At 54.8% G+C, this 13,351-nt stretch overlaps 6 protein-coding genes across 6 annotated transcripts; 2 read left to right on the top strand and 4 right to left on the bottom strand.

Moving 5' to 3' along the window:
- Positions 1–478: 478 nt before the first annotated feature.
- PV07_09961 (uncharacterized protein) lies at positions 479–1,803 on the top strand (the record flags this gene model as incomplete). Its single annotated transcript, XM_016397258.1, has 2 exons — positions 479–559; positions 625–1,803. 2 exons carry the CDS (start codon positions 479–481, stop codon positions 1,801–1,803), a joined length of 1,260 nt encoding a protein of 419 aa, XP_016244449.1.
- A 280-nt stretch (positions 1,804–2,083) lies between these two features.
- PV07_09960 (uncharacterized protein) lies at positions 2,084–3,408 on the bottom strand (the record flags this gene model as incomplete). The annotated part of the gene is made up of 3 exons (XM_016397257.1): positions 2,084–2,651; positions 2,778–2,918; positions 3,041–3,408. 3 exons carry the CDS (start codon positions 3,406–3,408, stop codon positions 2,084–2,086), a joined length of 1,077 nt encoding a protein of 358 aa, XP_016244448.1.
- A 312-nt stretch (positions 3,409–3,720) lies between these two features.
- On the bottom strand, positions 3,721–4,818 carry PV07_09959 (uncharacterized protein; the record flags this gene model as incomplete). The annotated part of the gene is made up of 1 exon (XM_016397256.1): positions 3,721–4,818. One exon carries the CDS (start codon positions 4,816–4,818, stop codon positions 3,721–3,723), a length of 1,098 nt encoding a protein of 365 aa, XP_016244447.1.
- Positions 4,819–5,367: 549 nt separating this feature from the next.
- PV07_09958 (uncharacterized protein) lies at positions 5,368–6,540 on the bottom strand (the record flags this gene model as incomplete). The annotated part of the gene is made up of 2 exons (XM_016397255.1): positions 5,368–6,468; positions 6,526–6,540. The coding sequence occupies 2 exons, from the start codon at positions 6,538–6,540 to the stop codon at positions 5,368–5,370; spliced, it is 1,116 nt and encodes a 371-aa protein (XP_016244446.1).
- A 281-nt stretch (positions 6,541–6,821) lies between these two features.
- Positions 6,822–10,129, top strand: PV07_09957 (uncharacterized protein). Its single transcript, XM_016397254.1, has 3 exons — positions 6,822–7,638; positions 7,696–8,596; positions 8,658–10,129. The coding sequence occupies exons 1-3, from the start codon at positions 7,060–7,062 to the stop codon at positions 8,723–8,725; spliced, it is 1,548 nt and encodes a 515-aa protein (XP_016244445.1). The 5' UTR covers positions 6,822–7,059; the 3' UTR covers positions 8,726–10,129.
- Positions 10,102–13,321, bottom strand: PV07_09956 (uncharacterized protein). Its single transcript, XM_016397253.1, has 2 exons — positions 13,113–13,321; positions 10,102–13,010 (listed from the first exon to the last, which is right to left on the bottom strand). Exons 1-2 carry the CDS (start codon positions 13,164–13,166, stop codon positions 10,656–10,658), a joined length of 2,409 nt encoding a protein of 802 aa, XP_016244444.1. The 5' UTR covers positions 13,167–13,321; the 3' UTR covers positions 10,102–10,655.
- Between the last annotated feature and the right edge of the window lie 30 nt (positions 13,322–13,351).

Raw genomic sequence — 13,351 nt, 5'->3', positions numbered from 1 at the left:
GGCCGCAAGCCACCGCAGCTGCGCACATGGTTGTTGGTTGCTTGGAACCACATAAGCACAGACCGCGCTGATTCCCCGAGAACTACTGTCGAACGGCGTCGAGGGAGCGACGAACAGCCCTATTGGTTCGGCGACGTAGCGATGCCTGGCGATTGGTAAGATTGCAGGGCTGGATGGGCTGGTTGGGCTGGTCAAAAATACTCGGTACATACCCGTTGGACATGTCCAGCTTACAATGTGAAGCCAGGCCTCGAGGACTCATCCATCACAATGGCTGCGTCTCGGCTAATTTGGCCACGTCACATCCTCCACGCCCTGGTCATGAAAGAGGTGGGAAAACGTTGGGCCCCGCCGTCCTCAGCGGTTCGAGCTGTGATCAGTTGTCAAGATCCTCGAAACCCACGCGCGTAAGCGCAGCTCAAGCAACCGCTCACTGTAGTAGGAGTCGATCTCCCATTCCTGCAACCCCATCGCGCTCATGGCCGACAAAATGGACCTGGAGATTGTGATCGTTGGTGCCGGTGCGACAGGATTGCTGGTCGCGCAGGGATTGAAACTGGTATGTGCTGCCGGTCGGGAGGTGGACGTTGGCAGTAGCATGCTAATGAGACCCTCCACCCTCAGAACGGCATCAAGGCCACCGTCTACGAACGCGAGGAAGAGTCTACATATCACACTCGGCCTCGAGAATGGGGAATGACCCTGCACTTCGGCCAAGAGTACCTGGCCAAATGCATCCCGCCCGAACTCATGGCTCGTCTGGGTGAGGCGTACTGTGATACGTACTACACGGGCAAGCACACCTCCTGGCCCATGTTCAATGGCCAGACGGGCGAGAAGTTCTTCGACATGCAAGGGTTCAATCCTCTGCGCGTGTCGCGGCGCAAACTCCGCGCCCTGCTGAGCGACGGCATCGACGTGCGATATGGCCGCAAGATCGTCTCGGTGTCCCAATCCAACGGGTCCGCAACCGCGACCTTCGCTGACGGCAGCACGGCCACCGGCGACCTTATTGTCGGCTGTGAGGGTGTCCATTCCTGCGTACGTGAAGCGCTTGTCGGCAAAGACCAAGCCGCCAACACCCCCATCGATATACAGATGTTCAACACCTGCTGGACCCTCCCTGCCGACGTTGCCCTACTGCAGCGCAAGGCCCACCCCATATTCCGCATCGGCTACCACCCGATGGGCATGAGCTGGGTGACGGCGATCCAAGACGTCAAAGACCCGAACGACCCATCCACGTTCCTCTTCCAACAGTGCCTCTCGTGGCCCGGCAGACCACACGCTGAAGACTTCCCGGACCAACAATCCAAGATCGACTTCATCAAGTCCAAGGCTGAAGCCTACGCCGAACCTTGGAAGAGCGCGGGCCGCAACGTGCCCCTCGACCTACAGCTGCAAGTCGACGCGGTCACGATGTGGAGCCCGGATATGGACTGGTCGACCTCTCCGCTATGGCCGCACGTCACGCTGGCTGGGGACGCCGCGCACAATATGCCCCCGTTCCGCGGGCAAGGGCTAAACAACGCGTTCCAAGACGCCGAGAAGCTCGTGTCGGAACTGCGCGAGGCGCAAAAGGGGGCCAAGACGCTGGAGCAGGCCGTGAGGGCGTACGAGGAAGAAATGAAGACACGCAGCCTGAAGGAGATCGAGATCAGTCTGATGCAGAGTCGCATGGTGCATAACTGGGAGACTCTGATGGGCGCCCCCATGATTAAGGCCGGCATGAATGCGTACAGAGAGGAAGTCAATGGCCACATAGAAACGGCCACCGGCGGCGAGGTGGACAGCGTGAAGTAACTGCTTGATTGACACGGATTAATGGTCGAGGGGAATAGATGCGATGTCTCCTTGCCGTCGTGCGGAAAGCGGTTCGGTATATACTTGAGATATTGGAGCGGTAGAGCATATATAGCGAGTATATACTTTAGAACTGATGACTGGTAGGGCTTCCTCCCGTGTAGAGCGACCTCCACAAGCCCCTCACCACTTTCTAGAAGCGGATCTCAGCGTGGGCAGGGCCTCGCACTCGAGTAACAGAGAGCGAAACGGCAGCTCAAAAGAGGGGGAGGGGGCGCGTCTACGCGACCCCAAAATCCGCGAGGAACGCCCAGAACATCTTCTCGCGCCACCCTCGCTTCTTCCAGTCGTTGGCAGTGAGGGGGTACAGGTCAGCCACGCCCCTCGCCGTGGCGTCGTGGGCGTAGATGAACAGCACGTTGTCGTCCCCGTCGGCCTTTTGCGCCTTCTCGATCGTCTCGATCGCCTGCGGGATCGAGAGGCCCATGGCCGGGTCGAAGAAGGGCTTGGTCGGCGGCCTCCCGCGCTGCTGCTGGACGGCCTCGAACACGGCTCCCGGGCAGGGTGAGTGCATTGCCCTCGCCACCGAGTGCACGTGAATCTGCTTCGGCAGGGGCATGTACGTGGACGGCCGGATCTCGCCGCCGTGGTGGCACAGGTCGCCGCCCATGAAGATGAACGTGTCGGGCTCGTGAGTCGTGCGCGCCAGTCCGCAGACGTGTCCGACCGCGTGACCCGGCGTGTCGAGGAGGTAAAAGGATCCGTCGCCGAAGAAATCTTGGGCTCGAAAGTCGCCAATCTGGAGGGTGCCGGGCTCGGTGAATGTCACTTCTCGGAGTTCTCGTCCCCTGGTTTTGATGAGCGGGTTTAGATGTGGTCAAAAACAGCTTCACACATGCCTCTAGGGACGCAGGTGGAAGCCAAAAGAGCGACGCAGGTGCGTCCTTTCCTCTGCCCAAGCTGGATGGACTTACTTGAAATCCGACTCCCGCACCGGAGAGTCGGGCTTGCCAGGATAACCAGGCATGAAAGCCTCCTTGAAGCCGGGACCTACCACCACTTCCGTCGAGGGAGGGAACGTGGACGGATCACCCAGGTGATCCCAATGCCAGTGACTAGACACCTCCACCGAAGAATCAACCATGTCTTCACAAAACATCCAGACGGAGATAACATCGGCCACAGCTCGTCGGCAAAAGGTGTACGCTCTCGTGGCAGAGCAAAAGGAGTTACTCACCTCCAGACGATGCTCCCGACACCCTTCAGATCCACGCCGTTCTCCTCCAAGATCTGACTCGTATTCTTCTCGGCAGAAATCTCCCATCCTCTGGTGCTCAGCGCCTCGCTCACGGCCGGCGCGAAATTCTTCCAGTCGGGCGGCACGCCCAGGTCGAAGAGCGCCTTCTTGCCCGTGGTGCTGGACTCGACCAAGAACGACCACGACGGCAACTCGGGCATGGTTTCGAAGCCTGACAGCGGTGGTTCCATCAGATACGACACGGCTATGCGCCCGATGCGCGAGGTGGTGTCGATGATCGAGACGGTAGCTGTGGCGCCCGAGGGGACGGGAAAGAGATTGTGGGAAGTAGAGGTGGATGCCGCCATATTGGATGATTGCAGCTGAGGCTGTGCTTTGATCGATTTGTCCTGGAACGCGTGAGACCTTTGTACAAGTGGGATGATACGAGACTCCGCTACTCGGGTATATCTGAGAGGAGAAGAGGTGGGACAGAGGAACTGCTGAGGATCGAGCAAGCATTGCCATGTTTTGATGCGGGGTGAAGCAAGAGCAGAAGCGGGGAATTGCGTCCCTTATCGACGCAGCCTTGTGACCCGCGAGCTCAGCCTTGCCATGACCACCCGTACCCAGGACGTATGATGATGATCGCTTTCGAGACAACCTTCTCACTAGCCCGATCAATTCCCCAGCTCGTCCAGGGCCAGCTGCAGAGCTGCCTTGGCTTCTCCCCTCGACCTTTCGATAATCTCTTGTGCCGAATCAACCGCACGCACCAGCCCTACGGCACTTCCTACATACGCCGTCATTCTTCCGTCCTCTCCCCAACCAATCGACCCATTCTTCAATTGTTCTTGAAATATCTGCTTGTTCTGCTTTAACTCCATACCTGCTAGGTCATCTCTCACGCTTCCATTGATGATTGCACGTCCGTCGTAGCGTGGCGGCCAATCATCCCTCCCCTGGAGTCTATCGAACAGATCCGTGCGGATGGTGCTTTGGCCGCCGTCCGATACTCGCAGCACGTCCTCTTGGTATCCCTTCTTGATTTCGGCCTCGTTGCTGGCGAGGAAACGGGTGCCCATCACGGCACCTGCTGCAACGCCCGTCGCTAGGACAGCAGCAACTCCTCGACCGTCCGCAACTCCACCAGCGCCGACGAGTGGAATTTCAGATCCCAGTTCTTGCAGGGCGTCCGCTACCTCTGGAAGCAGTGATACAATTCCTGCACCTTTCCTGAGACCGTGCCCACCAGCATCAATCCCCTGCACGACCAGCACATCCGGCGCATGGGTGCTTTTCGCTGCAGCAACAGCTTCGGCGACAGACCCAATCTGGATCCATATCTTCGTGGACGGTGACTCTCTCCGTATTCTCAGTGTCCACTGATCTAACTCAGATTGGCCAGATGCCGGAACAAATAACCACGCTGCGGCAGGCCTGTGTTTGCGTACAGCCGCGGCAGCAACTTCGAGATCACCGTCGAAAAGCTGAAAACCTACTCCAATGGGAAGGCAGTCAATATCCGAAGCATTCGCCGAGATAGAGTCGTGGGCAGGGATGGGCGTCTGCTGCAAGAGGCTCCGCGCCTTCTCAAGCTTGGAATCCAAGTCCGTAGGCCGCACGCCCGGGCCGATGAAGCCTAGACCTCCTGCGCGGGATGTTGCAACAGCGAGGTCCGGACCAGCGAAGACGCGCATAGGCGCGGAGATGATGATGGGGGTTTTGAGGAAGGTGTAAGTTGCCTTGAGGTGTTGAACCGCCCGTGAAGCAGCCATGATGATAGTGACCCGTTAGATGTGGAGATGTCATACAGCGTTTAGATGCTTGCTCTCACCCCAGTCGATGCTCCTTGCGTGCGATCCACGTTGCATAGCGGGAGTATGCTCTTGATATCCGTCATTCTGTAAGCGCAATCGCTTAGGTGGACCGAAGGTAGGCCTAAACAATCAGAGTTTCCTGAGGACATCGAAACACGCCTTTTCCGCGGTGGCAGTATGTTCGCACAGGAGCGGATGTTCGAGTCATCGACACTGGGGCAAATTTGGTGATGGACGTATTGTATCATGAGAGATCGAGTTTTGATGACAAAGCGGCGGGGCTCAAAAAAGCAGCAAGATGGAAATACTCCAGCCTTGTCCACAGTAATTCCGCGGAGAGGCCGACAGTCTTGTGTTCATTCCTTCGAACCCTTCGAAACAGCTGCATCAGTTGTCGTGTCCGATCAGAGGTTGAGTGATGCAGGTGACCCAGTAATGATGTTTTGACGAGAAAACACAACCGTGATATCCTCAGCATGAGCGTTCTGGACAGCAGACTCGGGCTTATTATTCATCAGGCGATCCGGAATCCCTTACAAGACGGTCCAAGAAACCTTGAAACCCCATCAATCCCAGCCAAACGGCTTCTTCGGTTCTGATCGTGCGACTGCCCTGGCCAGGTAACAGATTTACCCACACGTCGAACAATTCCTTGACCTTCTCCCCAACAAGACCCATTTCTCGACAATTTCTGTCATTCTTGGCTGCGGTTTCCAGGCCTGCGACGCCACCAAAGACCAGGAGTACGTGTTTATAGCCAGTTGGTTTGACCATGGATTGTTCGGACAACACATTTTCCAATGGCTGGCCTCTTTCGGAAGTCCCAATCGAAATGTCGTAGCCTCCGTCATAAGGGCATTCAGTAAACACGTCTGTGAGAGAATTGCATTGTCGTACCGCATAACCCCAAAAATACCCCTTTTCCTCCCGCGGAGCGTTGGGTGAGACGGCTTCAGCGATTTTGGAGGCTTCATCTTGTAGATGGACAGTCACTCGTGTATTCGGTGGGATCTCTGCCCCAGATAGCAGTAAAAATCCGGGCAGGCCGACATCGACCAAGGTCCCCTTGCCGTCCGCAAGGGCAGTGGTGGTGATGCCTTCGCGATACTCACACCATTCGTGTGCGCGTAAATGGTGCGGCATATCAAGACTTGGAAGTGTACCTGCAGTCCGAAGATTGGGATGCATAGGGAATAAAGCCTTGCGGAGGTGAGGTGGCGTTTCCAAGTACGAGAGAAGGTGAGCTAGAAAATGGTCAGGGTGAGAAAAAGCCGTGTATTCGTCTTCTCTGATTGTCGGTCGTTGTTGCTGAGTTTCAACATCCTCGTCGTCAAAGATGATGACTTCATCCACGCAAAATACCGCCAGAGCCCTCGCAATTTGGCCAGCTAGAAAGGTCTTTTGGTCATGAGATTTGGCATTGCTAATGATGCTTCCTGGTATGGCAACAGACAGCGTGTGCGACCGGCCGCCCGTGGGGTGGAACACTGCGGAGGGTTTAGAGGTGTCGACTTCTTGTCCATCGACACGATTGTCTCGCTGATGATTCTCGAGCGTTGCTGTCGACTTGTTACCGGATTTACTCTCTCCTGGCTCGCGTTTTCGTTTCTACAGGGATTTAGCATAGTTGGTAATGGCATATATGGGAAGCAGAGTTTTCCGTACCTTTTCTTTAGGCATACTGTACAACAGCCCTTGAGGCCTGATCAACTTGCAAGTGCCTCAGTTCCGCTCCGTGGCACGTCCCCTGGACAGCGGTGAGATAAGAATGAAGCTAACAATGGGCTGACGGCGTCGATGCTACCTCTCGCAAACGTAGATTTGGTCTGGAACACTCAGCCTCACTGGAAAAAGTAGTGCCAAGAATAGATGCCCATCGACCCCCGGTGATTGGTGGAAAGGCAACGCCCCGAGAGAAAAGGGACAGAATTGCCCGTGTCCAGAAAAGGACCAGGAATGAGATCCAAATGCACGCGAAAAGGAGCCTCAAGGTTTCCACTCCGCTCGAGTCCACCGCCAATTCGTGTTTTGATCAATGGTGGCGCGTTCGACCTCCTCGTTGTAACAAGTCGACCCCGTTAAATCTGTGACACCCTTTCCTTTACTGCATTCGCCTCTTCATCCTGAATCCTCGACCGTCTCACCTGCGCTGATCTCGACATCACCTATCCTCGTCATCTTCGCATTACTTACACAACCATGAAGATCGGACGGCGGCGCGCCCAACTACTCCTATTCCTCTTCTCCGCCGTCGTTCTTTGCGAGGCCTCGGCCGCTGCTGAACCAGGCGAATTCTCTTCAGGCACATTGGGAGAAGTTGTCGTTGCTTCAGGAGGAAGTGCTGGGAAGACATATCCTGTGGGCACAGAACATGCCCCAGTGGATGGGAAAGATGGAATGCCACATGAAGGCCCCTTTGTTGAGACAAATGCAGAGAGAACGAGGAAGAAGACGCAGAGCACTGGCGATGAGGACGAGATGCCGGTAGCAAGTACAAAGTTCAAGGAGTCTTACAAGGACCTCTCTGCAGATGGCGATCTGCCCCAGACAAATGATGCCGTCATGGACGAACGCGTCAAGTCAAATCCCGTTGAGGGGACTAGAGGCGTCGAAGGAGGCATATCTGGGAAGTCCAAAGATTTTAAAATCACCGAAAAGAGGCCCGATCCTCCCAAAGACGCAAGGCCTATCCCGCACAGCGAAGTTCTGGGAATGAAAGATGCAAGCGGCGGAGAAGCACTTCCTGCTGTGGATGAGGAGACGAAGAAGGTCCTGACGGTATGGAAAAGATATAAGCCATCTGGTAATGGTACAGAATTAACACTCATCGAGCAGGTCCCAGAAGATCTCCCCGACAAACCTCACGATATTCCCCATCCCGAGAACCCATCCTCTCCCAAAGACACCATCCTATCTTCCGAAAGCACTACTGGCCAACAAACGTCTGGTAAACCCAAGGATCACGAGCCTGCCGTCATCTCACCCATGCACTCTCTCCTGCTCTCTTTCACCATGATCATCTTCTCCGAGATTGGCGACAAGACGTTCCTTGTCGCCGCTCTCATGGCCATGCGCCACCCTAGAGTGGTGGTTTTTACAGCCGCGTTTTCCGCCCTCGTTACCATGACTGTTCTATCCGCCATACTGGGACACGCTGTTCCAACATTAATCCCCAAGACTCTCACGAACTTTGCGGCCGCCGGGTTATTCTTGGTGTTCGGTGTGAAAATGCTTGTGGAAGCCCGCTCAATGTCTCCGGATGAAGGCGTCAGTGAAGAGATGAAGGAAGTGGAATTGGAATTAGAAGAGAAGGAACATCAGCAGGCGAGAAGGATGTCGAGGCATCGAAGAAGATCATCTGCTATCTCACCTTACGCTCTCGAAGCGGGCCGCGGCCCCGGGGGAAGAAAGAACACAGATTCACGACTCCCCTCTCCGCCCGAATCTCCCGCATCGTCACGCGATGTGTCGCCGGTGCGCCAATCATCCCTTCAAAACATCTTGGGCGGAATCAACAATCTCTGTTCACTCCTCCTTTCCCCGGCGTGGGTGCAGACTTTCGTCATGACCTTCCTCGGAGAATGGGGTGACCGGTCTCAGATCGCAACGATTGCAATGGCGGCGGGTCAGGACTACTGGTGGGTTACGGCCGGGGCACTCGTCGGGCATGCTATTTGTACAGGAGCCGCCGTGTTGGGAGGCCGGGCCATCGCTGGGAAGGTCAGCTTGAGGACGGGTAAGTTATACTGCATATGTCTACCGGAGAGTCGATAGTTTGCTGACTGGTGAATGAACAGTTACCATGGGCGGAGCAATTGCATTTTTGGTCTTTGGAGTGATCTATCTGCTCGAGGCCGTGTATTAATATCCACACCCGATTATCTCCACGTGCGACATGTTCTGGATTCACATACCAGAGTGCAGGTTTCTCCAGGGACTTTCCGAGGGCAGGCCTGGACGGTAGTGAGAGGGCGACAGGGTCTCACATAACAAAGGTTCCAAGGTTGAATCAGAAAGAGGACCGTAGCGTGGCCCTCCACACGCACGCACATGCCATCGGGACAGTCTGTCGGAGCCTCAGGGGGACACGTGCTGCATGCCGGTTTTTGGGTGTCTCCGTTGACCAACGGACAGCATATTCTGAGTTGTGTCTGCGTGCTGATTGCTTTTAGCCTGGTTATTATGGATGGCCTTTAGTATTATTCCTTCTGGACCTGATAGGTTCGGAACGAAATACCTATTTTGTATCATATGGTGCAGTCATTGGTTTGACACATCGGTGCAACAGCAATCACTCGGTATTCCTTTGACTGCAAAGCTGACATGATGGCTGTCCTCCTCGCTAAGCGGATGAAACAACGTTTCAAGTGATCGACCACGCCTCGCTCTGCTTTTCTTCCCTCTCTCCCCCTTCTTCCCCTTCCGGCACGTCGGATCGATTAGCCTCATGGAAAGATGGCCGTGAGGCTGAATGGACAACTCGCCATTGGAGCTGACGAGTGGAGCGCGTCATCGAAGGGAGGGGCTTCTCTCAAGTTCAGCTGCAGGGTTGAACACAAGCTCAAGCCTCCTACGATATGGACTCGGAAGCTAGCACAACCTGTGCCAGCTACTTACAAGAACCATGATGTCAAGCAAAAGATTCGCGGCCACCAGGGCTGGAGGCGGCGCCGGCGGTGGTGACGATACAGTCCCTTTGCGCAAACACCTTGCATGGTTGGCGACGGCGAACTTCTTCACTAGACACTTGACTCTCCCACCTGAGACCACACCATCCTTTTGCCTTCCACCTACTTGACATCAATACTGCACGCCTGCCATGGCTGCTCTCAGCCTCACGGGCCACGGGCCATGACTCCGCCGATGGAGGGGTTGGTGGTCAAACCAGAGCTCCCGGGCGATATGCCGCAAGACGGCTCAGATGTAGGAGAATCAGGCGGCGTGAAACAGAAGGCCGAGATCCCCACGAAGGCGAACACACATGAACTGGAAGGCAGAGCTCCTTTGAACGATAGTCGTACCACCCGCGCCGAGTTGGAAGGGTGACCTTCGCCTCTTCTCGATACTGGAGCATTCGATTTCCGGAGAGGAAGCTCATTCTCCGCGTGATTGGAAGGAGAGTCTAGCCCACCACTGATCAAGAACATCTCCTTGCGTGAATTGTAGCCAAGCCAGCCCGCACCTAGAGTGGCCTCTTCCTTCCGTCGATATAGCTGAAAAGGGACACAAGAACGCAACGAATAATGGAAAAAGAAATTCATTCATCTTTCGTATGGAGTCGTGGAATGGATCGATCCTATGGCAACTCTGAACCAACTTTGTCTCACAGCGACCACCTCCTTGGATGGAACAACACAAGCCTCTGTGCTCTCTCGCTGTCAACTGCTGGATAGGATACCCAAGCCCCCCAAATCCAAGAACTCTGGGGTCATACTGGACTTTTCTGTTTGAAAATGCCATACCAAAAGGCTCATCCGCAATGTCCATGACCTGAGCCTGTCTCCCTTGATTCCTGGTTTGAATCCTGAACATGAATGACGGTGTTGAGCTTTCTGCACCAAAAGTAACCTCACTCTCCAGATCCCGCCCGTTCCCATAGCCATGCACATCCCACCAAAAAAAAACCTCAGAATTTTACACATATCCCGAAAGGAAAGAGCTGAACACAGTTCGGCACGCGATGCTCGACAAAGGCCAGTGGATGAAAGCAGAGAGGGCATCCAACCCGACTCGCTGCCTTGCATACCCGGCAATTTTGATGGACCGTTCAGCGGGCAGACGAGATGAGAGGCCGCTCAATTTCTCTGCTTAGGCCGGGCGAGCATGTTCAAGCGGCTAAGACTCAAAATGCCTCGACCACTCTTGCGATCTTTTGCATTCTGCTTCGCCATCTCACGCGCGGAACTCTGTCTTGGCTTTTTGATCGGACTCATCGTCTTTCCCGTCATCATCTTGTCCGAAAGGTCTCCTATTGCTGGGTCAGTCCGTACCCGCTTTCCACCTCGCTTCTCACCCTCGTCTTGCTCTTGTTCATCACCAATATTGGAGCTCTCTTCCCACCCACCGGGGACACTGGGCATGACTGATATCCGCCGATTCTCTTTGCTAGATTCTTCGTCCGTGCTCTGGCGATCATCGGAGACTGTCGACGCGCGTCGGCGTTTCTTGCCTGGCAATCCGTGTGGTACGGTCTTGACATGCGCGTCTTCGAACGGTTGGACCAAGTCTGTAACACCAGAGGAACGGACCCGCCGAATAGTCGACGGCGAAGGGTTTGAAAAGTTCCTATTGCTAGGAGACCGAATAATTTTGTGCGCATGGGTGGTCGGATCGGCTTTGTTGACTGTAGTGTTAACAGATGTTAAGGTTGCAGGGACACTGGATCGAGAAGGATGGTGCAAAGTTGTGAAGATGGACTTGAACTCTTTTGACTCGCGGCGGTTATGTTCCCTGGCCTTTTCATTGAATGCATTATCGACCTTGGGAAGAGCGGCTGGGCTCGAGGATGGGACTGGTAACGTAGGGTATTCGATCTCGCTTGATGCATCTTCTGATGCGTCTTCCCATACATCATCGTCTTCGACCATATAGGCAGCTGGATCGTAGGGCACGACCGGTGGCAGTGCCTTCCCAGGGGTCAGGTGTGGCAATTTAGCGGGGCTAGGACTTCCGGCGGCCAATTTGACAGCATACCTAGACTTGACACTAGGGGTAAAGTCGACTTTCTTGTGGGAGCCATTGGTAGAGGTGGCAGTGTTAGGCCGGGTAGGTGTTGCTTGCCTATCATCGATCAATGGCGCCATGTCGGTCTTGCGTCCAGGGCGGAGAATAGATTTCAGACCGGAAAATTTTGGAAGCCTGGACGAAAAGGACGATGCACCAGTCGTCGCAGCACTCTCGGCAATAGCCTTTGACTGCCGCGCAGTGTTGGCACTTGATGATGAATGCTCCTCGCGTGGCAATGGAGGGAGCGGTCTTTCGGCCTGTAAGCTTCCCTTTTGCTGTAGCCCGGATGAAGGTTTGGTGCTGCATTCTCCATGTGAGGTAGAAGGTCTCCCATTAGGCACAGTTGATGCAGCTCGCAGTGACTTCACTGAAGTGGTGCGGGTCAGTGCATGTACTTTGTGCGGCGTGGCAATTGGAATTTGACTTATTGTCGCTTTGGCCAGAGACGCTTTGGTAGGTGACAGGAGGCTGCTTGAAACTGGGCGTGGTAAGGTGGAGGGACGTATTGAAGAGGGCTGCTCTGAGGGTCGACTTGCTGATACGTCATGTAGTTCGGAGCGTCGGGCACGCTTCACAGGCGTACCAGTCTCGACGCGCTCCGCTTGCGTCGGTATGGACTTGAATGGACTGACTGAGGTGGGTCGACCAAGGAATGGAGGCGGCTTTCGACCTGGGGTTCCCTTCCCAGCAGTCCGAGGTCGTTCGGTTTCGTCGAGACCGGCCTTGGAGCCGCTTCTCTTCAGCGATTGAGCTGTGGGCTGAGCAAAGCCTGGCTTCGCTCGGAAAGCAGATGGGTGATTGGCAATTGAGTCCATCTTCTTGAATTGAGCCATATGGATGTCGCTGAATCTTCCTGCTTTTCCCCGAGGTTTCGCAATTTTCCTTCCAGTGGCAATTGTGCCGCCGAAGATTTCTTCGGCCTCTGCATCCTTCTGCTTCTGTGTTTCCCTCTCGACTTGCATCTGAGCCTTGATCCTCGCCGCCTCTTCCCGAACATTGTCCATGAGCTTTTGTGCCTCACTGCTCAATTGGGATTCTGAACCAAAGTTGAAGTCAAAGGCGGTTGAAGACAAGCTTGCCGGTGTGTCAAAACGCGCTTTGGACGGAGTGTTCTGAGCACTTGCAATGGAGCGGGGTGGCTGGATCGGCACATCGACAAACCCCAATTTGAAGCCGGAATCTGGGGCTTTGGTGGTAGTCTGGTGAACAAGATGAGGATGCATTTCGCCGCGGTCGGCTTGTGGTTCAGTCCTAGGGGTCTTCAGTCCGGACAACTTGGAAAGCTGTGATTTGATCATGGCCGCCGACGTAGGGGTTGCAAGCACGTTGTCGATGGACTGGGGCTCGCCGACTTCTGGAGTCTCATCTCTTTCTACTAGAGATTCAAGCTGCATCGTGGAGATCCTCTTGCGAGGAGAGGCATGCTGTAAGCAACATCATTAGCTCCAAGCCATGGGAAATACCTTGACTGCATTGCAGTGGACTGTGATGAAGAATTGGTTCTTTGCAGATTGGCCAAACATTACCTGTTGCTGGGCCGCCTTGCTCAATCGAGCCGAGCGACGGCGAGGAGTGGCCATGGTTGAATTTCCTCCCCCCAAGCCTAGAGAATATGAAGAAGAGAGGTATTGCAATGTGAGCCACAAAGATGTGTGGGATTTCGAAGCCGATCCAGGCGGTGTGGTCTATTCGGTGTGGAGGATTTGTGATGGGCAGATTCGATTGTTTGGTGGAGAGAAGCTTGGACACTTTCTTCTTACGTCAG

This window comes from Cladophialophora immunda (assembly GCF_000835495.1).
Source record: "Cladophialophora immunda strain CBS 83496 unplaced genomic scaffold supercont1.6, whole genome shotgun sequence".
NCBI classification, from domain to species: domain Eukaryota; kingdom Fungi; phylum Ascomycota; class Eurotiomycetes; order Chaetothyriales; family Herpotrichiellaceae; genus Cladophialophora; species Cladophialophora immunda.
Note: the sequence above shows the minus strand (reverse complement) of the source record. Positions and strands in the feature narration are given on the sequence as shown.